Consider the following 26,638-nt stretch of genomic DNA (forward strand, 5'->3'; position numbering starts at 1 on the left):
AAGAACAACAACAACAAAAAAAAAAACAAAACCATAGAAGGAGGCAATACCATTGGTTTTCCTAAAAAGAGGTGATTTTGAGATTGGCATTTTAGGGTCTGTTCTAAGTGACCTGCCCATAGGGCATGTAGGAATAGCTTGAGGGAATCTAATCCTTCAGTGTTGGGGCAATTTTTGTGAGAAAGGCAGGGTGGGGCTATACCTTTTTTTCCCCCCCTTTTGTGTGTGGGATCAAATCCAGGACCTTACATGCACTATACAGAGATCTACCACTGAGCTATAACCCCAGCCTGGGGCTATATCTTCAGGAAAACAGTAGGCAATTTGGGAGATGGAATGTGCCAAGTGAAATCAACAATCAGTGGACTGGCAAGATCAATCCTAAAACCAGGAGCCAGTTGTCCAGATGAGGCTCTGTCTAGAATTTCACAGTGCTTGACTGGCAGTGGTTAGTGAAGAGTTTGGGCAGCCTGCCATGCTCAACAAATACAGACCAGAGGCGGTATTTCCCTGGGGCCCCTCTGTGATTATGACTATTCAGGTGGAAAGGAGGGATTAGTGTGTTGGTAAGGTTGGATGACTCAACTATAGAGCTCACCGATATAACAGAAGGCATCTGTACTGGAGGTCCCGGCAGCACAGGCATGGTCTGTCCATTAGCAAGATGCATGACAAGAGGAAGGGAGCCAGTGGGAGACCTTCAAGAGACATGAAGTGAAATGCTCACAATATAGATCTTTTGCCTATGGATCTTCCTCCAATAATGAGCAGATTTTTGAATCTTTTCTAGTTAGGGAAGGGGCAGAGCAGAATTTCAAAATCTTGACACCCTTTCAAAATGGGGAAAAGCAGGGATACTACTAACCTTACAGATGGAGAAAAATGACCAAGTTGTTTTTTTTTTTTTTTTCCTTTTTTCTTTTTGTGGGCTAGATATGGAACCCAGGGGCCTGGAACATGCTCTATCAAAGAGTTATACCCTCAGCCCAGTGAAATCCTTGTATCTTAAAAATTAAACAAACTCAATGGTAGAAAGCTAATCCCATTAAGGCTTTAGAACAATTAAATTAACATCCCTACCAATGACATAAATAAGTTCTGTCTTGCCTTAGGCAAGAGGGAGTTGGATTAAAGTTGTCAATTTGCAAAGATGAATTATGTCATTTAATGGTCAAATTTGAATAAATTTCCCTTCTTTCTTTCCATGTTTTGCTCCCCTGCCCCCAAAAGAAGCTGTCTTTAATTTTTCCTAGTGAGTCCAGAGAAGAATAATCTTTAAATAAGCTGAATCCTGACAACACCCTCTTAACCCATGGGTCCTTAATGGGTCATCCCATCAGAAAAATTGTCTGGGCCATGCAAGGAATAAAGAGAATTAGACAAACACAATTAGGGGTAGGAAAGATCAAAGACCCTAAATGGGATTGAGAGGACCACTAGACTCAAGGAAGATGACTTGATGGGTTTCAACCTTTCATTTACTTTATAGGTGTGAGGCTGAGAACTAAATATACCTTGTTATCTGGCCTCCACCACTATGATAAACTTTCTAAAGTTTTATGGATTCTTTTTTTTTTTTAAGATTAAAGAAGTATGAAACCTCCAAATAAATACTTGCTTGTCTATTAAAAAGGGTAAAGGAGATTCTATTTATGGGAGAAAGACTTCTTTTTTTCTTTTTTTTATTTAAAAAATTTTAATGTTATATATAAAAACAGAATGCATTACAATTCATATTACACATATAGAGCACAATTTTTCATATCTCTGGTTGCATACAAAGTAGAGTAAGAAAGATTTATTTTAAAATCTTACTTTTGTGGTGTTAGAGATCAAAACCAGGAACCCATACATGATAGACAAGCCACTCTACTATTGCGCTACTTCCCCAGCCCTAAAATTTGAGAAATAATCTTAGTTACTCCTTTTTCTTAGATATTCAAAAATACTTCCTGTTGTAGAATTTCATAGAGTGTAAAGATTCAGGCTTCACTGTTTCTCCCTGCTCTCTACTTACCCCATTTGCCTGTTGGATGGTGGAGCCTGTGTGATGACTGAGGTTGGGGAAGGAAGGGTTGGATGAAGTGGATCATAGCCTAAGTGGAGAGGCAAGGAACCAGGACGGACGATGGTGGGCGTAGGGGTAGAGATCACAACAGGCTTTGGGGCAACTTCCTGGGGAGAAGAGACCAACATATCACAAAAGGCTTTAAGGGCTGCATATAGGGAAATGCATAATCGGTAAAATCTAGAACAAATTTATTGGAAAGAGCACTACAGTCACTTATATAAATCATGATCTGATTCCATCATGATCATACACTCATACCTCATTCACCCATTTGGTAGGAATGCTAAGTTAAGATCCCTTAGCCATCTCCCTTCAGGGACAATGGTTAAATAAATGATAATTGGAAAATCGCTTGGAATTTTTGTAGATGCACTATAATACCATATAAATTCGAGGGATTGTTACAACTTTTCATAATTCAGATATTTTCATTCTAAGCTTGATTTTCAAGCATCTTCTGACCTCCAAGGGGGAAAGGCAGATTCACTGGTAATAGGGCAACTCATTATCTCCTATAGAACCCTTACAAAAAAGGGCTGTGGAGCTGGGTGTGGTGACCCATGCCTGTAATCCCAGTGACTCAAGAGGCTGAGGCAGGAGGATCACAAGTTTGAGACCAATCTCAGCAACTTAATGAGAGCCTCAGCAAATTATTGAGAACCTGTCTTAAAATAAAAAATAAAAAGAGAGCTGGGGACTTCGCTGAGTAGTAAGCACTCCTGGGTTCAATCCTCTGTATCAAAAAAACAAAAAACAAAATAACCCAACCAAACAAACAACCAAAAAAACCCAAAATGCTGGGCTGGGGATATAGCTCAGTTGGTGGAGTGCTTGCCTCACATGCATAAGGCCCTGGTTCAATCCCCAGCACCACAAAAACAAACAAATAAACAAAAAACCCAAAATGCTTAAACAATGATCATACTGCAATAAAAATACTGATTCTCATTGTTAACTTGCTAGGATCTTAGGCTGCTGGTAGCCATATTGGCCTTGAAAACATCTCCAGACAGTTTGTAGTACTTGGTTGCTTATGAAAGGGGAGGGGGGTAGGATGCCTGTGATATTTAGAGAGAAGTTAATTTTGAGAAGTTACCAAACTAAATTTAGAGGAGAGTAAGATGAGGTACAGACAGTTTACCAACAGTAGATATTAAAGTTAACCAATGGTAGTGCAGTATGGATGAGGAGGAGACATAGAGGGGCTTTTGAGGTTCTAATAATATATGTTTTTTTTTTATTTGGGTGTGAGCTACAACAGGCAATTAACTTTGTGAAAATTCAGTCAGCTATATACTTACTATTTATGTACTTTTCTGTACATATACTATCTTCAGTAAGTTTATAAAAAACTTCATAAAAAGTATCAAGATAATAAAAAACATAATAGAAACCTAGTGGATACTCCCTTTGATTTACTTCCCTATGGGAGTATTATTTAGGTACCGGGGATTAAACCCAGGGACACTTAACCACTGAGCCACATCTCCAGATCTTTTTATTTTTTGAGACAGAGACAGGGTCTTGTTAAGTTGCTTAGGCCTTACTAAATTGCTCAGACTGGCTTCAAACCTGCGATGCTCCTGCCTCATCCTCCTGAGTCACTGCACCTGGATGTGACTTTTCTTTTTCATTTATTCATTAAAGTATATTATAAACATAAAGTACATTCATCTAAAGTTATTATAATAAAATGACTTTTTACACATATAAAATCAGAATAGAGACCGTTTCTAGCACCCAGAAGGTTCTCTTGTCTCTTCCCAATCCATCTTTTCTTCATGAGAGGTATGCACTATCTTTTGTTGTTGTTTTGTTAAGACAGGGTCTTGCTATGTTTCCCAGGATGGTCTCGAACTCCTGGGCTCAACTGATCTTCTCATCTTAGCATTCTGAGTAGCTGGGACTAAGGAATGTGCACTATCACACCGGTTTAGTACACACTATTCTGGTTCTATCATCAAATACTTTTGCCTCTTCTGGTACCTTATGTGAATGGAATCAAATTATATACTTTTGTGTCTGATTCTTTTGTTGTTGTTCAATATGTTTTGAGATTTATACATACTGCTGTATGATCATTAGTTCTTTATTCTTCTTTTGTAGTGCTGGAGATCAAACTAAGAGCCTCACACATGCTAGGCAAGCACTCTACCACTGAACTATAGCTATAGCCTAGTTTTTTTTTGTTTTGTTTTGTTTTGTACCAGGAGTTGAACCCAAGGGCACTTAATCATGGAATCATATCCCCAGCCCTTTTAATATCTTATTTAGAGACAAGGTCTTACTAAAAGGCTGGCTTTGAACTCGTGATCCTCCTGCCTCAGCCTCCCAAGTTTCTAGGATTACAGGCAATGCACCACCATGCCCAGCCCAGCCCAGCCCAATTCATTCTTTTTTCTTTGCTATGTAGTATTCCATTTTAGAAATATAACACTATTGATTGATGGTGCCAGAACTGAACCCAAGACCTTACACATGCTAAGCAAGTACTCTATCACTGAGTTACACCTTCTAGACTCCCACAATTTATTTATCCTTTGGTTGATGGATATTCAGAATGTTTTTAGCTTTTTTGGCTCTTATGAATAAAATTACTATGAGCAGTCTTACATATTTCTTTTGTCAGGCAGGTATTAACTTCTCTCCTACTTAGTAATGGGATTTCTGTGCAAGAGAATAGGCAAAATTTATATAAATTTTCTAAATGATTAATATTCCTTTAAATAGAATCAACCCATTGCATCCAGCCATCCTTCCTATATCTTACGTTATTTGTGAATCAAAACTTAATCTTGGGCTGGTGATGTGGCTCAAGCGGTAACGTGCTCACCTGGCATGCGCAGGGCGCTGGGTTAGATCCTCAGCACCACATAAAAATAAAAAATAAAGATGTTGTGTCCACCGAAAACTAAAAAACAAATATTATAAAATTCTCTCTCTCTCTCTTTAAAAACAAAAAACAAAAAAAACTTAATCTGTCTGGGCTAGGTTTGTAGCTCAGTGGTAGGGTGCTTTCTTTCTTTTTTTTTTTTTTTTTTAAAGAGAGAGTGGGGGGGGAGGGAGAGAGAGAGAGAGAGAGAGAGAGAGAGAGAGAGAGAGAGAGAGAGAATTTTTAATATTTATTTTTTAGTTCTCGGAGGACACAACATCTTTGTTGGTATGTGGTGCTGAGGATCGAACCCGGGCCTCACGCATGCCAGTCGAGCGCGCTACCGCTTCAGCCACATCCCCAGCCCTGGTAGGGTGCTTTCCTAGCATGTCAGAGACACTGGGTTCGATTCTCAGCACCACATATAAATAAATTAAATAAACATCAACAACTAGAAAAAAAAACTTAATCTATCAATTAATATTTGGGATGACTCCTAATAGAGAATTTTACCTTCTCCTTCAGGGGTGGGGAGCAGGAGCTAGAGGCAGGACTTTCTGGTGGGGATGAGTCTACCTCTACTGGCTCTTCTTCTTTGATTTTGACGTCTGGTGTGGAAGGCAGAGACATGTCAAGGGGCCCAGCAGCACCCTGTGATGAAAGAGAATGAATAGAGTTCAATTTCATGAATCCCTTTAGGTTGAATCTATATCTTTCCAGTTACAAGATGAGAGCATATGCTTCTAAGTTCAGTCCTTGGTCAAAGAACTGAACTGCAAGTTAAAGTATGGGTCCTATGCTTTATGTATAATTGGTTAAATCATTTTATCTTCTCAGAGATTCTATTTCCCTAACTCTAAAATGAAGATAAGACCGATGGTAAGCCAATACTTACAAAGACCGGAAAACAAATTAAAAGATATCATTTAAATCCATGTAAATGTTATGATTATAATCTTTTTCAGGAAAGTAAAATGATTTCCTGAATCAAGTGCCTGCCTATTCCCAACCAACTCTGTTGGCCATTAAAAAGCTATGAATACTGGGGCTAGGGTTGTGGCTTAGTGGTAGAGCACTTGCCTGGCATGTGTGAGGCCCTGGGTTCGATCCTCAGCACCACATAAAGATAAATGATAAATGTATTGTGTTCATCTACAACTAAAAAAAAAAAAAAAAAAAAAGCTGTGAATACCCTCTGTGCCAACCAGAATGACTAGGTTACCCAATTATCAAAAACAAATGAAGACGCCAGGCACAGTGGCACATGCCTATAATCCCAGTGACTTGGGAGGCTTAGGCAGGAGGATCCTGAGTTCAAAGCCAGCCTAAGCAACATAGTGAGGCCCTAAGCAACTCAGCAAGACCCTTTCTCTAATAACATATAAAAAAGGGCTGGGGGGCTGGGGCTGTAGCTCAGTGGGCAGAGTGCTTGCCTAGCATGTGTGAGGTACTGGGTTTATCCTTAGCACCACATAAAAAATAAAGGCATTCTGTCTGATTTCAGTTCAGTTTCATGACAAAGTAGATTTTTTGTTCTATTCATATCCTGCACTTCTTGGTGAAACAGGAGCTTGTTTCTGTCTTATCTTGTACCTTAGTCCCTAGAAGTCTTCTACAAAAAGACAAAAAAAAAAAAAAAAGCGGGGGCTGGGGATGTGACTTGGTGGTTAAGCATCCCTGAGTTCAATCCCTGGTACAAAAAAAAAAAAAAAAGGCAAATGAAGACAAAATGGATATTAACATACTACAAACAAGACAGGAAATGCTTTCTGGGGAACTCACCATGCTTGATAGTGATCTCACCCCAAAATCTGGAGCAGAAGGCTAGAAGTTTCAGGAAGATAATGGTTTTGGGGTAAAAAAGAAAGGAGAGGCTGGGTATGGTGGTACATGCCTATAATCCCAGCAACTCGGGGGGCTGAGGCAGGAGGACTGCCGAGTTTAAAGCCAGCCTCAGCAATGGCGAGGCACCAAGCAACTCAATAAGACCCTGTCTCTAAATAAAATATAATATAGGGCTGGGGATGTGGCTCAGTGGTTGAGTGCTCCTGAGTTCAACCTCTGGTACCACCCCCCCCCCAAAAAAAAAAAAAAAAAAAAGAAAGGAAAGTCTGATCATCTGATCAGTGAAAGAAATTAGAAATTGTTTTTAGGAACAGGAATGAAAAATTGAGAAAGTAGAGTGCTTTCCTGGGAGTAGTGTGATCACCTCACAGAACTCTGGAGCTTTAAGTGGCTCTGCAGGGAACAGTAAACTATTTGACATAAATGGTACAGTCTCTGAAACTGTACCACAAAAAGAGGACTGATTTCAGTTCAGTTTCATGACAAAGTGGATTATTTTTTGTTCCATTCATATCCTGCACTTCTTGGTGAAACAGGAGCTTGTTTCTGTCTTACCTTGTACCTTAGTCCCTAGAAGTCTTCTAGGTAGCTAGCTGAATAAACTAAAGATAATCTGTATCTACTACATTAAAGAAGGTAGTAATGGTTCTTTCTCCCCAGTCTGATTGAGGCTTGAGGAACAGAAAAAATGGTTTCATTTCTGCCTCATTCTTTCTATATTGCTAAGATATCAGGTCCAATTTGGCTAATTTTCAGAACAATGAAGTCAGAGCTTGGTGGGAAGGTGAGGCCGCTAAGTAAATACAACCATTGGTTTAAAATCCCAGGGGCATCTCCAAGAAAAGCTGTGGTTTAAGAAAGTTTCAGGCTCATTAAACACTCCTGGAGATCATGTGTTTTTCATCAAGGGTAGGTAAAGACCACCTTGGACAGACAGGTAGAAATATTAAGGGAGGGGCTGGGGTTGTGGCTCAGGGGTAGAGCACTCACCTAGCAAGTGTGAGGCCCTGGGTTTGATCCTCAGCACCACATAAAAATAAATAAATAACATAAAGGTACTGATTGTGTCCTACTACAACTAAAAAATAAATACTAAGAAAAAAAAAAAAGAAATATCAAGGGATGTCCTTCAAGGAAATATTCCAGCTATGAACTGGCCTCCCAGAAGTGTTAACCAAGCTGAAATGACAGTGGGAAAGACTTGCAGTTTTTTAAGGGAAGCCATTTTTCTTGAATTTTCCTATTAAGAACTTGGTATAAAAATTTCTTATATCCTGGTAGAAATAATCTGACTACTTACTTTGTTTTGAGAGAAGGGGAAAATGGCAGGGGAGATGAGGTAGGGATGCTGTAAATTATATCACATAAGTTGAGGTAGCAGAGAGATAAAAGACCTGGGTCTCTAAAGTAAAGGTTTCAGAAGACTGTGGCTAGTTCTCCCATTTGAAAGAAGAGCTACATATATATGCCATTATTTTTCCATGCCTATTTTTTTTTTTAAGTTAGAGAGAGACAGCATGAAATGAAGCTCATAGAAAGCTGTGAAACTTTTGAGATATCTCTGGTGATAAAAACACTTTATCTAGCATTTTTACAATTTAAGCTGGATGGAAAAATCAGGCATAGCTATCTTCATTTACTTGCTGTCCTCCTCTTAGAAAGAGTTTCATTGAAAATTTTTCTTACATTCTGTGTTTTCTATATTCTGATTTGATTCCATGCCTCTCTAAACCATGCAATTATGAGGTTCATGTGTTAATATGTTTGGGGACACAGATATTGGCATCTCTTCTGAATTATTTTGCATTACAAACCTGATTTTATGTTACTTATTTATTTATTTTTTGGTAATGAGAAGTGAACCCAAGGGTGCTTAACAGCTAAGCCACATCCCAGCCCTTTTTATTTTAATTAATTAATTTATTTTGGTGCCGAGTATCATACCAAGGGACACTACCACTGAGCTACGTCCCCAGCTTTTTTTATTTTTTATTTTGAGACAGGGTCTCACTAAGTTGCTTAGGGCCTCACTATGTTGCTGAGGTTGGTCTCAAACTTGCAATCCTCCTGCCTCGGGCTCCTAATCCTGAAATTACAGGTGTGAGCCACTGTGCCCAGCCAGACCTGATTTTAAACAGTGACTAAAACCTCTGAATTCTAAAGTAAACTTTGACCTTTCCATTTTTCTTTTTTTCCCAAACTCCTTATTTCATGGGAACTATATTTCTTTGACTCTGCTTCTTTGACATTTTCCTCTGGTATTCCAAACTAAGGGGTCCTCATGAATCTGGAGTATAAAAAGTTTAAAACCAGAATCACAGAACCTCAGGATTAGAAGGAATTCCAACATTTTTAATCCTTACTGCAGCATCTTCCACTAACTGCTCTATACATCTGTATATATTGTGTGATAGCATCCACCCAGTGATCCTGCTTCTATTCTTGGGCCACAAAGAATAAATTTAATTCCTTTTTTACATAAAAGTTCTTCAAGTATTTCAAGACAACAATTTTATTTGTACTAAATCTCTTTTTCAAGCAAAACTTTCTTAATTTCTTTAAATGTTTCTAAAGTGACATAACTTCTAATTCTTCACTATCCTGGCTGATCTCCTTAAAAAGACATTAAGAACATCCTTCGTGGGGCTGGGGCTGTATGTAGCTCACTGATAAAGCACTTGCCTCACATGTGAGGCACTGGGTTTGATCTTCAGCACCACATAAAATAAATAAAGATACTGTGTGTTCATCTATAATTTAAAAAAAAATTTAAAAAGAACATCCTTCTTTAATTTTAATGCCCTGAATGGTACTAGAAAGCTATTTGAAGGCAAGAACCACGTATACAGAAATAAAAAATAGAAATTCAATATGTTTATTGATTAGCTGACTGAGTAAGAATGGTCCAGAAGAGAAGTCTTTTTTAGTTTAGAAAAAAGTGGGATTTACAATAAAAACATTTAACAAAATTTGAGAAATTCATACTACCCCTTTTTAATTTTATCTATCTATCTATCTATCTATCTATTTATTTTTATTTTTATTTTTTTTGGTGCTGGGAAAAAAACCATGGGCATATACAATCAATCCTTTTTATTTTGAGACAGGGTCTTGCTAAGTTGCAAAGGCTGGCCTCAAACTTGTGATCCTCCTGCCTCAGCCTCCCAAGCATCTAAAATTACAGGAATGTGCCACTGTGCTTGGCCAACTGATAGTCTTTTTTTAAAAATTTTAATATTTATCTTTTTTAGTTTTCGGTGGACACAACAGCTTTGTTTGTATGTGGTGCTGAGGATCGAACCTGGGCCGCAGGCATGCCAGGCGAGCGCGCTACCGCTTGAGCCACATCCCCAGCCCCAACTGATAGTCTTTTAACATCAACATAGTCATAACAATTTTTTGTTGTTGTTGTTGTTGTTGTTTTGGTGATGCTGGGGATTGAACCTAGGGCTATGTGCATGTAAGGCAAGCACTCTACCAACTGACCTATATCCCCAGCCCAAATAACAAATATTTTTTAAAAAAATATATAACTGAAGTTATACTCCACTGGAGGGGTAGGAAGATTGATTTTTGATGAAGACAGAACTGTGCTGATCCACCATCTGAACTCTATCTAAAGTCCTGGATGGAAGACTAGGACTGGTGAGTATTATTTGGTTCTATAGAACCAACCCCATGATTTTGTGCTTTAACCAATTAAGCATATTATCCCAAGGTACAATAACAGACTAAACTGGAACATGAGCAGTTATTTATTTTTTTCACAAGTCCCGCCTCTTGCCTTTTTCTCATCCTCATCTGCAGCTTTCTTGAATTCATGTTCAAAGGAGCTAGCTAGTTCATTGAAGAGTCCCACCTCCTCACAGTTCTTCAGGAATCTAGTTGGAGTAGGAGTCTGATCTGTAAACATGAAAAAAAGAAACTTACTTTTGACCTAAAATTAAAACTTGAGAGTACATAGAAAATATGTTTTTATTCTGTTTGGAGACAGGGAGTTTGTTTTAGGGCAAATTTGCTTTTATAGAGCTCTAATAGGTGAAGACTGGTGCTAGGCCACCAGAGGGTGTCTGTGTTGTATTGCCTCAAGACCAGCAGGGGGAACACAGGACAATGTTTTGTGGTTGATTATCCATGTACCCACCTTTCACTATGCTTTTTTTTTTTTTTTTGCATCTTTTACAACAAAACAAAACAACCAACACAGTTGAAGTTTTGTGAAACCTCTAGCTTCGAAAAGTAGGTACAGTTAAGCAGTGTTTTCTTTTTAAACCTGCTAGGCCTGTTTGTTTGTATTTGAGATGGGATACCTTTCACTATGTTGCCCAGGCTGGTCTGGAACTCATGAATTCAAGTGATTTTCCCACTTCAGCCTCCTGAGTAGCTTGGACTACACACAGACATGTACTCACTATACCCAGCTTCCCTGCCAGTGTTGAATTAAGTAGGTATAAGCAAATTTATATAAAAATCTGATGAAGAAAAGAAACTGAGGATCATATGGTTGAGCTTGCCTGCTAAAGCTACCAAAAAAGAAATAGTGAAAGATGTGGTAGTAAACAACTATAATCCTAGCTACTCAGGAGGTTGAGGAAGGAGAATTGCAAGTCCAGAACCAGCGTGGACAACTTAGGCCCTGTCTCAAAATGAAAAAAAAAAAAAAAAAAAAAAAAAAGGGCTGGAGCCAGGCATGGTGGCACAAGACTGTAATTCCAGGGATTTAGGAGGTTGAATCAGGAGGATTGCAAATTCAAGGCCAGCCTGGGCAAGTTAATGAGAGCCTGTCTCAAAAATGAAAAGGGTTGGGGTATAGCTCAGTGGTAGCATGCCCCTTGGTTCAATTCCTAGTACCCACCCACCAACACAAATAAAAGGACTGGAGATGTAGCTCAGAGGTAAAACACTCCTAGATTCTATCCCCAGTGCCAATAATAATAATAATAAAAATTTAAAACGAAGAAAAAGGAATGGTGCCTAGTCTTTCAGTGGTTACCAAGTTATGGATCTGTTACCTTCTGAAGGCGTTCCAGGCAAATCTAGGCACTGGGGAGCAAGAGAGCAATACCATGAGCTAGAAAAGGAAACTGCAAACAATAGGGCTCATTTCACAGAGACCAGGGCCCAGAGCAAATTCCGGAAACCAGGATATTTGGATTTAGACTTGCCGGCCAAAATATCCCCACAGGGCAATGCAAATCTTTTCCTTAACAGAATGCCTCTGCTCTTAGGGAGAGGAAGGGTCTTGGTAATCCATGGGAACTTTTCAAGCAACTTGAATTTCAGATTTGAGCTTCCCTCTCCCTACCCTGCTTCTCTGGAAAAGAAAAGATCCTATTCCTTCATCTCAAAACTCTACAATGGTTTTACTTGCTACAATGCTAGTCCCCTCAGTGATTAATCTCCTATCCCTAAAAAACTAGACTGAATGATAAATAGGACAATTGTTTAAATTATATTTTAAACAATGAGACCTGGGGTCAAAATTGACCATTCTAGCAGGATCACTCAGAAATAATCCCACAGGATTTTCCATGGAAACAACATTTTTTATTTTTAAACTTAGAAAAGCTCTTCTGAATCAGTGTGTTTAGAAAAGTTACCACTACCTCCCAAAATAGTTTTAAAAGGTTCTCTGGCAGCTTTGGTTGGCTAACAATTTCCTTCCACCCCAGTGCAAGTAGAGGTAGTATCATCTTTTATACTTAGAATGCTTCAGAAAGGGCACACAACAAAATTACGAAATTATAACTCAAGTGTTCAGAAGGGGCAGCTAAGGGCCTGGTGATGACAGAAGAGGAACTCTGGACTTATGATCTGAGACTCATACAAACTTTTCCCACACCCTGCTGTTCATGCTCATTTATAATTTTTATTTTAAAGGTTCCTTTATGTTAAACCTAATTCCTCACTTTCCAGGTGGCCTCTAACCTTCAGGGGATGTGGTTCCTGAACAAATGGACTAAAAACACGTAAGAAAACCCTTAGCCTGCTCTGATGATTCCTAAAATATAAATAAGTACTTACTGAATATTGTCTTTTGTGTTTTGGTGCTTCAGTGCATACACTTGGGTATAAACTGGGGGAGGGATGGGAGGATAGACCAAATATAAGACCTGGGTCTTATCCTAGAGAACTAAGAGAAAGTTTTCTAGTTGAAAAAATAAAATGAATATTCACGGATAGCCTCACACTGTGATAGCATGGCAGTGTACAAAATCAGTGCTATGTATACTGAGGAATAAAATTGTCACAGAAATTAAATACAGACACATTAATGACATAATAACACATAAAGTTGTTAGAAAAAAAATTTAAAGAAGTAGGATTTGAGCCAGGCCTTAGAGAATAATCTCCCATGTGCTCTTGCATTTGTCCAAGTTGTCTCTTAGCATTCAAAGCACTAATTACTCACTGGAGTATCTGGAGGCTAAGGAGAGTGGTGTAGGTAAAGGCCCAGAGAAAGGCAGAGTATGGTTACCATGATTATGGATGAGGAGACGGTATGTCTAATTAAGATAATTATTTTTTTAATATTTATTTTTTGTAGTTGTAGTTGGACACAATAACTTTATTTTATTTATTTATATGTGGTGCTGAGAATCGAACCCAGGGACTTGAACATGTGAGGCAAGTGCTCTACCTCTGAGCCATAACCCCAGCCCCAGACAATCATTTTGTAATAAATAAATTCTATAGAAAGTTGGGTGAATAACACAGGGCTAGGTTATGGACAGCTGAAATCCCAGGTATAAACAGTTTTAACCCATTATGTCCCATCTTTCCAATTCTGCAAATATTTCAAGTAAATTGAAACCAATGCATTAAGATAGGTTAGAAATCATAATCTAGAGCTTATGTATCCTTTATTATTATTTTTTTTGAAAAATATTTTTAGTTATAGATGGACACAATGCCTTTATTTATTTATTTAGGTGGTGCTGAGAATCGAATCCAGTGCCGAACACATACTAGGCAAGTGCTCTACCAGAGCCATAACCTCAGCCCCTATCCTTTATTATTAAGAATGAGAATACAGGTGGGTGTGGTGGTACATGCCTGTAATCCCAGCACCGAAAGAGGATTGAAAGTTCAAAGCCAGTCTCAGCAACTGAGTGAAGCACTGAGCAACTTAGCGAAACCCTGTCTCAAAAAGAAAAATAAAAAGGGCTGAGATATGGCTCAGTAGTTAAGCACTTCTGGGTTCAATTCCTAGTACCAAACAAACAAACAAAAAAAGAAATGAGAACATATTGTTCATATAGGCAAGTAGGACAAAGGGCAACTATGGTATCTGGGACAATGAGACAAAAATGGGTTAACATAAAATAATGACAGATTTTGACCACAAGAGTAGAATTTAAGAAAGACTGACTTTTCAGTAGTATGGTAGATAGACTAGTCAAAGAGGCCAACTAGGAGAATTTAGAGGAATCTAAATATAATGAGGACAGTGGCAGGAAGAACAGGAATGCTATGATTTGGATTCCACTTAATGTTAATTCTCTCGGTATTCATGTTGTTTGTATTGTTCACTTGTATTTTTTTTGTGCAAATATTATGTTTTTCATGTATATATGTTCTGCTTTAATTAAGTATGTTTTACCTACAGAGATAACATCCTACCCACTCTTCCCTAAAATCTTCAGGTTTTAAGAATTACTGATGACACTGTTTCTATTCGTATCCTTTTCTCAGGGATTATGAATCTACAAGCTCCTGGAAAAGTACTCAGTAGATATTCAATAAATATTTGCTGAATTAATATGGAATATGGGATTTATAAGAGGTTCTGTCCTTCTCCATGTCTAGGATAGCATTTTGGCTAATAATACTTAGAGAAATTGTGCTTTAATTGATTTATTAATTGATGTGATAATCTCCAACTAAATACACTATTGATTAAATATTAGCTTGGGTTAAATCAGAACCTTTCTTGGTATCCAAAGAAAAAGTCCACTTTGGTTTTTGTATGTCTGTCTAGCTGCAAATGGTACAAAAGAACTACTGTAAGATTTGAGAGTGGTTACAAAGAGTGCTCCCTCGAGAACGTCGCATGGAAGCAAGACAGTATCTAAAACAACTGGTGAGAGGTTCCAGGTCACCCAAATTGGCTTGGAAAAGTCCCACTGACTAAATGTCTTGTTTGGGTTCTGGAAATGTGCCCTAAATAGTGTCTGGGTTCACAAGGGAAGTTGAATTTACGAACTGATAATCAGCCTGCTGGAAGAAAACTGACACCCAGTGGAAGAGAAACAGCCAGACTAAGTGGGCTTTTTTGCCTTTTTTCTACCCCTTCACTGTGGGTAGGGGGAAATGTCAAAGCCATCTCTTGTCTGTAAATCTTCTAAAGGCTTAATAAATAGAAAGCAAGGAGGGAATAGACTGAAAAAAGCTAGGACAAAGCCTCAATACATTTATTCTCAAAAAACCACAGAACACAATCTCATTATTAAAAACAGTGGAAAGCATAATAGAAATTTGGGAGCTTTCAGTGTTCCTTTTTCCTGATTAAATGCAGATCACATAAGGGCTCTTGATGGGAGAAGGGGAGAACAGCTCCCAGTACATCTGGTCCCTGGTATTAATCTTAACTGTCTGGTGATAGCAAGGCTCGTGGCTTTTGGGGCAGCAAATACCTGCGATGATGACTGAGTCAGTTCGGGCTGGGCCAAATTTCAATGTCATCTCATGCTTGTGTTTATGAACTGCCAGGTGGTCCTCATTTGTAAATCTCTGAAATGAAACGGAAATAGAGATGTGGAACAAACAAACAAACAAAAAACTCCACCAATTCAATGACCTTTTAAAATATCCTAAACCAAACATGCTGCAAAGAGATTGGTCCCTAGAAAGAGGGAATGGAAGAGAGAAAATATTGGAAGTGATGGAAAAGGAGAAGAGATGGAGAAAAAAGGTGCTGGGAGGGAAGAGAGGAAAGGGAAAAGACCATAGCACCAACTGCTCTGTAATATCAGGTCCAAATGATAGAAATGGACAGATTGTTGGTGGAGTGGGGTCCAGGAGGAGGCTCCAAGTGAAAAAAACCATTAAGACAAACTTGCAGTGAACAAGGGGAAAACAATTTTTATTAATAATAATAAAGAGAGAAGAAGGGAAAGGCTGGGCACTTGGTCATCACAAAAATAGGACATTTCAGAACAAAGCTCTCCATGGTGGAGCTGAATTGGATTATTTTATGAGGGGACTAACAGGGAGATAAATTATGCAGGATTAGGAGAATCGTTTAACTTCCTGGCCCCCACAGTGCTGCAGCAGGCGCCTGCGTGGCTATTTGGCTCAGGGTTTTAATGAGCCAGGACGGAGCTATAGAGGACAGAGGCCCAATGGCCAGCAATAATGGCATACACAGCCCCATCGGCCAAATGTTGTCTCCCCTCATCGGGCAGCCTGCCTGGGCTCCATCAGCCATAAAGGGGCTGGTACAATGCTGCTAGCTGTATAATGGAAGAATAAAAATGTAAGGAAAAAAAAATTAAGGGTAGGGAGGAGCCTGTAGGCAGGATGAGGGAAGAGAAAAGGAGAAAGCACAGAGATTTTATTTGTTCAGGGGCGTGGATGAAAGAACAATGAAGAGGTGCAACAAAGTCCACCCCAGTTTATGACTAAGTAAGACAGGGTTACTGGACAATAATTTATACTTCCACCTCTTTAAAAGGAGGAGGTGAAAGGAACAGATGAACAGCAGTAATTCAAAAGAACAGTATTCTCAAACGTCCCTTTGTGGCTGCTGGTCATGTTCCTTCATTAAAACATGCCTACAACACAGTAACTGCCGGGATGCTGCAGCTTTCCACAGCTTCTTCAATAGGGAGGCTCTGAAACATGATTCTATTTGTCTTTTTGTTTCTAAAAATAGTGATTGATGGCTTAATCCACCTTTCTCTTTCTTCTATATACATATCTATATCTATATATATCTATAGATATATAGATATATACCCCCCACAAAACACCACACTTTCAACCCTCCTTTCCACAACTCATCTGCAAAACAAATACACAGGAGTTGGTCCCATTCTAGTTCCCACCCCCATCCAGAAAACAACACTAAACTGTTTCAGCTCCTTTATTTTACCCCAAAGTAGCTTTTTTCCAAATTCACTTCTAAAGCCAGGTTAAGATCCACATTCTTTCCAAGCAAGGCAGATGTGGCCTAAAGGGCATAGGGAATTTTCAAATAAAAGTGAAGATCCAAGAAGTCAGTCAAAAGAAAACTACCTTAGTGGTTTCTGATGGATCTAAGACAAAACTGAACAAAATACAGGAAAATTTCATCAAGAACTATAGTTTTCTCTATTATTGGTAAACCCCATACACCAACTTTTTCAGTTACAGATTTTCCCTAAGGGATGGTGGGAGTGGAAAGATAGGTGACAGTCTGTTAACCAGGGATATATCTGTAGGTTAAACAAGTTACTATACAGGGTCTGTGATTGCTTTGTATTTGATAAAAGGAAATAAGCAGAATTGTCTACAAGGGGAGAAAAACAACAACATAAAAAAAACCATCAAAAACATCCTTTTAAGGGGAGACAAAAGGTAGTGGATTAAACAGACTTGTTGATTCTGGTAATTTCAGGAATCTTTTTCAAAAATATGTTTATAGGCACTTCAAGGAAATTTCATGCAGGTAGTTTGAAAAACTTGAACAATGTTCTCGAGCCTAAAAGAATTGACTTTAAAAAGAATTTTCTTTTGTAGTTCTAGATGGACAGAATGCCTTTGTTTTTATTTTTTTAAATGTGGTGCTAAGAATTGAACCCAGTGCGTCACACATACTAGGCAAGTGCTCTGCCACTGAGCTACAGCTCTAGCCAAAGAATTGACTTTTAAGCAAGAAATCCTCCTCTACTATCAGAAATCTAGTTTGCTTTAAAATAAGCTGATAGTAAGATTTTAAATCTCTATCAGGTTTGGGTCTAGTTAAGATTGTTCAGTATTTTATTATTTGAAACTGTTGATTGAGTCCAGGGTCTTAAGCACGGTAGTCAATCACTCTACCACTGAGCTATATCCCCAGACCCTTATCAGTATTTTAAAAGGCAGTTCCTCCCTTTGGTTACAACTCTCTGCATAGGCCTGACATGTTTCATTTGTCTAGTTCTTGTTCCTCTTTGCTCCATACCCCTGTTCTCCAAACCCCTTTCAAGTCACCCATGAGCTATTTATTTTTTCCAAATCAAAAGCTGGGCCTGAAGAGAAATGTAGGTGGCAGAAGAAATTTACCACCTACTAGCATGTCAGAGGGTTTGATGAATCCAAAACTCTAGTTGAACTAAACTCTAGCTCAAATTTAGCATTTCTAATTCATAACAGAAATTACACATTTTTTATAGCACCTTGTAGTTATTACAAGATACTGCAAAATATTCTTTTTTCCTCTGGGGATTGTTTCTAGGCCTTTGCATGCTAAGCACACACTCTATTACTGAGCCTCACCCCATCATGCCTGAAAATATTCTGGGTTTTTGTATTTTTGTTTTGCAGTACTGGGGATTAAATCTAGGGTGCTCTACCACTGAGTCACATCCCTAGACCTTTTTGTTTTCAAACAGGGTCTCACTAAGTTGCCAAGGCTGGACTTAAATTTGTAATCCTCCTGCCTTAGCCTAGGGAGTCACTGGAATTATAGGCCTGTACCACCATACCCAGGGAAAATAATCTTTACACTCATCACTGTTTTGAAGTTATAGTAGCTACCATACCCACCACTAGAGCTTATTTAATGCACTAATTAAAAAGCACATATATTATCATATATTTTTTCATACATTTGATAACTTTAAAATTCCACATAATTCCATATAATTTCCTTTAAAATCCTATGTATTTTATGAATTTAAAAGCATTACTTTAGGAAATGGTTCACTGGCTTCACCAAACTGCTAAAGGAGGTCCGTGACACCACTACTACTAATAACAATGACCTCTGAGTAAACAATGTAGTATACTTCAGAGGAGGAGGAATCAAAAGGGCATACTTTTAAGAAGCAGGGCACTATCCTAGTCTTGGCCCCAGTCATCTGTCCCTGCTATTTATAATGTAATTCTTGTAATCTTGAGTAGGAAGGGGAGAATGAAAGCTTACTGAAGCTTTGGTCAAAGTGAAAGCCAAGCGGGGCATGCCGGAGCATGCCTGTAATCCCAGTGGCTCGGGAGGCTGAGGCAGGAGGATTGCAAGTTCAAAGCCAGCCACAGCAACTTAATGGAGGCCCTGGGCAACTTAACAAGATCCTATCTGTAAATAAAACATAAAAAAGGGATGGGGATGTGGCTCAGTTGTTGAGCATCCCTAGGTTCAATCTCCGGTACCCAAAAAAAGCCAACATTATTGTTGGCTATTGTTTTGAATATTCCTTACATTTTTCTGTTTATTAGAAGTTAATGTCTTAAGAATTCTCTAGAACCTCTGTCTTACAAAGGCATTTCTTTGGTTCTCTGTCTTTGGACATGTAAGCATTGGAGGAAAAGAAATTTTGTGGATTTGGAGAAGTCTGGGGCCAGCTTGTTCACTGTAGGCTCAGGATCAATCACATAGAACAGGAGAAAAAAAAAAAAAAAGAATTCTCTAGATCAGGGGCTGAGAGTATAGCTGAGTGGTAAAGCACTTGCCTAGCATGTATAAGGCTCTGGGTTCAATCTCCAGCACTGGAAAAAAAAAAAATCTTCTCTAGATCAGCACACCCTCCCACTACTCACGGTGATAGGGATTGAACACAGGGCCTTGTGCATGCTAGAAAATCAGTCTCGAATTTCATGCTTTGGGAATGATCCCTCTAAAAGCAATTTCTGAATTAAAATAGCCAAAATTATTAATTGATAAAAATTTTGAACTTAGTAAAATACAGAATATTCTCTTGAATCAAAGAGGTAGAAGGGCCAGGTGTGGTGGTACATGCCTATATTCTCATCTACTCAGGAGGCTGAGGCAGGAGGATTGCAAGTTTGAGGTTGGCCTAGGCAATTTTGAGACCTTGTGTCAAAAAAGAAAATAAAAAAATACCAGGAGGGTAGATCAGTAGTAGAGTGTTCCTGGAAAATTTCTGCCTATTGGGTGTGGTGGTATACACTTGAAATCCCAGCAACTAGGGAGGCTGAGTCAGGAGAATAACAAATTTGAGACCAGCTTCAGCAACTTAGTGAGAGGCCCTAAGCAATTTAGCAAGACCCTGATTCAAAATAAAAATAATAGGAGCTGGTGTTGTGGCTCAGTGATAGAGCTTGCCTAGCATGTGTGAGACACTGGTTTCGATTCGTATAAATAAATGAACAAAATAAAGGTCCATCAATATCTAAGAAAAATTAACAAAAAATAAGATAAAAAGTAAGAAGGGCTGGGTATGTATCTCAGTGGAAAAGCGTCTCTAGATTCAATTCTCAGTAAACAACAACAAATTACTGACCATCTAATAATCTAGCTCCCCCATGTTAATACCCTTAATGGCTCTTCCTTTTTTCTCTGATTTTATCTATAACTATGGTTGTGTCAAACAAGCTACTCAGGGAATACTGATATGGTTGTAGGACACATGATCATAATATTCAATAGATGTGAATGTTAACCATCTCCAAGGCAACAGAGGGCTGATGTTATTCAAAATGGGGGCTGAAGAATCTGAATCAGTTTGGAAGCAGAAGACAGTTTATATATCTTAGAGAATAATTTATATGATAACAAACTTGGAGTCTTATTTACTGAAGTAAATGAAATCAGGACAGTTTCCTGGCATAAAAGAGGAGAGAAAAAATATTATGTGCTATGTTGCACCCCATCCAGAAACCAAAATCATTTAGGTATGCACTATCCAATATGGCAGCGACTAGCCACACATGGCTATTGAGCACTTTAATGTAGGCTAATCTGAATTGAGATGCACTATTACTCAAACCATACACTGGATTTTGAAGACAATATCAGAAATAAAAAAATAAAATAAAACATCTCAATTTTTATGTTGATTACATGTTGGAATGATTATTTTACAAATATTGGGTTAAATATTAATAAATTAATTATTAATTAAATTAATTTCACTTCTTTATTTTTATTTTTAAATGTGGCTACTAGAAAACTCAAAATTATATATGTGGCTCATATTTGTGGTTCACTTCATATTTCTTTTGGATAGCTCTGATCTAGACAATATATTCTAAGATTGCTTGTAGTCCCAGTTACTGGGGAGAGGTTGAGGCAGGAGGATCACTTGAGTCCCGGAGTTTGAGATCAGCTGGAATAAAACTCAGATCCCTGCTTTAAAAAAGGGGGAGGGGGGATTTTAATCACATGTCAATCTTGAATCTTCTCTCTCAAGCCCACTTTCTCTAAATGCGGTTTATACTATATGGCAGTGGTTCTCAATAAAAGGCAACTCTGCTCCTTAGGAAAATATATGGCAATGTTTGGAAACATTTTTGCTTGTTACAAATGGATGCTACCTGGCCTCTAGAGGGTAGAGGTCTAGGATGCTATAGATACTGTATAATGCACAGGATAACCTCTGTTGTGGTTTAGATATGTGGTGCCCCCCAAAAGCTCTTATGTGAGATAATGCAAGAAAGCTTAGAGATGATTGAGTTAGAACAGCCTTAACATAATCAGTGTATTAATCCCCTAATAAGGATTAACTGGATAGTAACTGTAGGTAGAAAGGGTGGGGCCAACGGAGGTGGGTCACTGGGGGCATGCCTTTGGGGTTTATATTTTGTCTGTGGTCAGGGGAGCAGTTTCTCTCTCCTTCTGCTTCCTGGTACCATATTCCTGTTTTCTTCCACTACACTCTTCCACCATGATGTCCTGTCTTACTCAGGCACTAAGGAATGGAATTAGCCATCTCTGGACTGAGACCTCAGAAACAAATTTTTCCTCCTCTAAAACTGTTCTTAGGTCTTTTGGTCACAGCAGTGAAAAATCTGACTAAAGCAGTCTCCAACATAAAGAATTATTTAACTCAAAATCTCTCTTTTGTCTTTATTGAGAAACCCTTCTACAGAGTAACTGAAAAAGACAGAAAAAAAATTTAAAGGCTGTTTTTAGTTTTCTTTGCTAAACTGCCAACACATGTTTTTGGACCTGAAACTTGGAAGGAAAAAAAAAAACACCACAGGCAGAAGAAAACTCCCAAACTCATTTTATTTATTTATTTTTTTTTAGAGAGAATTTTAATATTTATTTTTTAGTTCTCGGCGGACACAACATCTTTGTTTGTATGTGGTGCTGAGGATCGAACCTGGGCCGCACGCATGCCAGGTGAGCGCTACCGCTTGAGCCACATCCCCAGCCCCCAAAACTCATTTTATAAAATGGAGGATGTCCTACAGATCTGCAAATATTTAAGGCAGAAAAATTAGGAAGATGGAAACAGAAAGCACTGTAATTGGGATATAGATTAAATAGAATTCTCAAGTACTGTCTTGTTAGTAACAAAGAGATAATACAGAAGAAGCTAATCAAAGCAGTTTTGCCTACTTTTGATTTTCATTCCTTGATGGAAGGAAAGAAAAAAAAAAACAGCAGAAGGAAAATTTTTTTGTTAGCTTAAGAAATGTCAACTGGGGGCTGGGGATGTGACTCAAGCAGTAGCGTGCTCGCCTGGCATGCGTGCAGCCCAGGTTCGATCCTCAGCACCACATACAAACAAAGATGTTGCGTCCACCAAAAACTAAAAAATAAATATTAAAAAAATTCTCTCTCTCTCTCTCTTTAAAAAAAAAAAGAAAGAAAAAGAAATGTCAACTGGGTGCAGTAACACACGCCTGTAATCCCAGCAGCTTGGGAGGCTAAGATAGGAGGATAGCAAGTTCAAGGCCAGCCTCAGCAATTTAGCAAGGCAGTAAGCAACTTAGCAAAACTATGCCTCTAAATAAATAAATAGGGCTGGGGATATGTCTTGGTGGTTAAGTACCCCTGGGTTCAATCCCTGTTTACCAAGAAAAAAATAAAATAAAATAAAAAGAAATGTGAAGAAGCATAAAACAGAATGTCAGTACTATGAGGAAATCAATCAGAAAACTGGTATTAGTTGCAGAATGGATAGGGAAAGTATAGTTTCTTATTAACAATTAATTCCATGAGACTTCTTTGTAAAAACCTTTTGCACTTCTAGTTGTTTTCCCTTCACCTACATTTATGTAATAGGAGAATATAGAATGAAACCTCCTAGCAAACTGACTAAATGAACAAAGGCAAATGAAAAGAGTTAGAGGAATGATCTGAAAAACTATAAATCAGGAATAAATCTCAGTGAAGTCTTATTTTACATTTTTAAATGCAGGTACAGGGCTGGGGCTGTAGCTCAGTGGTAGAGCACTTGCCTTGCATGTCTGAGGCACTGGGTTCCATCCTCAGTACCACATACAATAAAGGCATGCTGTCCATCAACAACTACAAAGTTTTTGTTTTTGTTTTTTTAAATGCAGATATAACATAGAAAATGCACAAATCTTAAGTATACGTCTCAATAAATTCGTATGTAATTAATTGCCACCCACAACAGATATGAAACATTTCAGGCATCCCAGAACATTGAACTGAGGGCATCATGCATGAGTACTCTCCCATAGAGCTATACTCCCAGCCCTTTTTTATTTTATTTTGGGATGGATTTCATTAAGTTGCCCAGGCTGATCTTAAATTTGAGATATTCCTACCTCAGTATCCTAAGTAGCTGAGATTCCAGGCATGAGCCACTATGTACAGACTCTTACACTTTTAAATGAAATAATTATATAAAATTGTACAGTACCTGGCATGCATCATATATTCAACTTTGTCTTTCCCTTTTGAAATCTCAAGATAGACAGGTATTGTACTAAAAAAGTAATTATTCTTTGAGGAATAATTCTAAATAAGTCAATGTTTAGAAATAGTTCTTTTCATTTAGCCTACTCTCTTGAAGTATTTTTAAATAGCAGCACTGAACAGAATTAAAAAGACGTCTCAGAGCAAATGAGAGCTCAGGTCAAACTAATGCTAAATTTTGCCTTTTGACTCTGAGCCAGGTATAAATATATGGGCATTAGGAATGTAACAGTTTTAAGCTAAATCCTTGGTAAAGCATTGTGACCGGTGAAATTTTTGTGCAATATGCACTCAACTCCTAGCCAGGTTCATTCCTGAAATGTTGTTTTTGGCTACAACAGTTCCAGTTTCTGTGTGGATTTGCCTCACATTTAGAACTGTTCTTACATCCTGACCTATGATGAATTCAAGTCCCTTTCCTTATTTTAGAAGAGGAGACTGAGGGAAGGAGCTATTCAGAACTCCTTAGTTTTTAGGAAATGAGCTCTGATTGCCTAAACTACCCAGGAAAAATACAAGGAATGAAGTTTACATTTGTGACAGTCTGAAAAGTCATTTATGCTGAAACCTAATTACCCTTTCTCCAAAAAAATTTTTTTTTAAAAAGAGAGTAAGAGAGGAGAGAGAGAGAGAGAGAGAGAGAGAGAGAGAGAGAGAGAGAGAGAGAGAATTTTTAATATTTATTTTTTAGTTCTCGGCGGACACAACATCTTTGTTGGTATGTGGTGCTGAGGATCGAACCCAGGCTGCATGCATGCCAGGCGAGCGCGCTACCGCTTGAGCCACATCCCCAGCCCCTCTCCAAAATTTTTAGGTTTGGCAGAGCTTCATGGACAGCTTTCTTTTTTATTATGGTATCTACAACTGAGTGTGTGAGTGTGTGTGTGTGTGTGTGTGTGTGTGTGTGTGTGTATTTTGGTAGCAGGGATTAAACTCAGAGGCACTGGATCACAGAGCCACATCCCCAGATATGTTGTATTTTATTTAGAGACAGGGTCTCACTCACTGAGTTGCTTAACATTTCTTTTTTGATGAGGCTGGCTTTGAACTTGCAATCCTCTGCCTCAGCCTCCGGAGCCATGGGGATTACAGGTGCACGCCACCATGCCTGGTTTACCTGAGCATATCTTTTTTTTTTCCCCTTATTGAAACTATTTTTCTTATTTAAGGTTTTTTCAGATCCTGAATTTCTTCTAAATCTACAACAAAACAATCATAGGATTGAAAACATGGAGGGCTGGGGTTGTGGCTCAGCAGTAGAGTGCTTGCCTAGTACATGTGAGGCCCTGGACTCATCCTTGGCACCACATAAAAATAAACAAATAAAATAAATGTATGTGTCTAACTACAACTAAAAAATAAATGTTTTTAAAAAAGTAAAAATTAAAAATGGAATTATGTAATGTAAAATTCCAAAAAGTCAAATGATGCTACATAAGACATTTTTGTTTCTTTTTCTTAGGAAAAGGGAGTTATATGGAAACTTCTCATTGTTTTTCTTCTACTCATCTATGTCCAAAGTTGAAGGCAGGTCATACTATAGGGTACATCACACCTTCTTAACTAAAAAACTACTTGTGCTACTTTTCTTCCAGTTTTGGCCACATGGAAAATTAACTCTACTGTGCTATATGACTCCACAAAACAGGATGAATAAAACTGTAATACAGCCTCTCATCTTAGGAAGGTGAACAGGGTTCCATCATGGACTCAAACTGGGTTGTTCGCTTTTATCATTCTTTCAACTAAATGTAAGCATGCACTCACAGGGTTAGCTGCTACACAATCTGGTCCTTCTGTAGAAGAATGACAAAATTTAAAAACAGCAATGTTCCAAGGCTTGAAAAAGTCAACAACAGCTTCTGTCTCCAAGAGAAAAATCCTTCCTTCATCCAAAAATGTGGATTTACACAAGTAAAATTATGTATTTGTACAGAATCTCTTTAGTATATCAGATATGAAATCAATCTTGATATCTTGCCTTTATGCTTCTTTATCACATCAAAGGGTTAACTGCAAAACTGGACTTTCATATCTGTCCAGTAAAAATCTATGTCATCTATGTCACAAGATGAACCAGGATTTAGAGATATATGTAACTTTTTAACATCTCTTTCTTTTCAAATTATAACAAATATTTGGAATTTATTGCTGCAGTCTCAAATGTGCTTATCATAATAGTGGCCCAAACTGGAAGACATTTTTAAAAAACCCTGAAGTCATCCATACTTGCCATTTATAAGTCTTCTTGTTTGGAGCAAAAGGCTAAGAATTCACAAATACCACAACCTAAGCACCTGTTTCAAATTAAACATCAGCCTTCAACTTGCAAAATAATTAAGCAAATTGCAGAAGACCCATCAGGTGCTTTTTTTCTTCCTGGAGAAGTCAGCAGGATAATTGTACCCTAAGGGCTTCTTTCTGTGTTGAATCTGAAAGGTGGAACAAAAGAAAAGCAGTCTTCTCCATTCCAAACCACAGAGGTAATGTGTAGAGGTATCCATATTTCAGTAGGGAAAGTGGCTGGATAAAAGAAGCAGGACTACCTGTTCTAGAAGAGAACACAGAAATACCTGCCACATCCTGAGTTCAGAATTTGGTTTTGAGATGAAAATAAAAGCACCTAAATGTCAGGAAAGTGTTCATCCTGTGTGACAAGGATTCTCCCATGGTCCATCAGACCCAATTGACTTCCCAGGGGCCTGCCTGCCCCCAGCACAGAGACCAAACAGCCAGATGGCCGAGGCGCTCCTCACTCTGCCATCTTTGCTTCTTCCACCTGAGCATATTTCGATGAAAGAAAATAGTAAGAAAAAGCCACAGAAAACTTGAGAAACCATGGGCATCAAGCTCTAGAATATAGTAATATCAGTGTTGAGTAGGTAGTGAAAAGCCTAACTAACCTTTTTTTTTTTTTTTAACACAAATGATCTTTGAAGTTCAACTGATCACATATTCTGAAAGAAGAAAGTGGGACATCTGCAAGAGTCTTGCAAGGATTTTTCACCTTCACTGCACTGATTCTATTCCT

At 38.3% G+C, this 26,638-nt stretch overlaps 1 protein-coding gene across 5 annotated transcripts in view; it reads right to left on the bottom strand.

The window, feature by feature from the left end:
• LOC308657803 (cyclic AMP-dependent transcription factor ATF-7) overlaps positions 1-26,638 on the bottom strand; it is a 106,056-nt gene that overhangs the window by 19,664 nt on the left and 59,754 nt on the right. For 3 of the 5 annotated variants that reach the window (XR_014024067.1, XM_081309906.1, XM_081309907.1), the window contains exons 3-7: positions 15,425-15,521; positions 10,573-10,691; positions 5,457-5,594; positions 2,018-2,175; positions 599-698 (exon numbers count right to left, since the gene is read on the bottom strand). Coding sequence is in view for 4 of the 5 variants with exons in the window: in XM_081309906.1 (XP_081166032.1) it covers positions 599-698; positions 2,018-2,175; positions 5,457-5,594; positions 10,573-10,691; positions 15,425-15,521 (612 nt within the window). In the remaining variant the exon portion in view is untranslated. The remainder of the gene's footprint in view (positions 1-598; positions 699-2,017; positions 2,176-5,456; positions 5,595-10,572; positions 10,692-15,424; positions 15,522-26,638) is intronic. The other 2 variants (XM_081309908.1, XM_081309909.1) reach the window with 1 other exon arrangement.

Source organism: Spermophilus citellus, assembly GCF_964194105.1.
Source record: "Spermophilus citellus genome assembly, chromosome: 10".
In the NCBI taxonomy this organism is placed as follows: domain Eukaryota; kingdom Metazoa; phylum Chordata; class Mammalia; order Rodentia; family Sciuridae; genus Spermophilus; species Spermophilus citellus.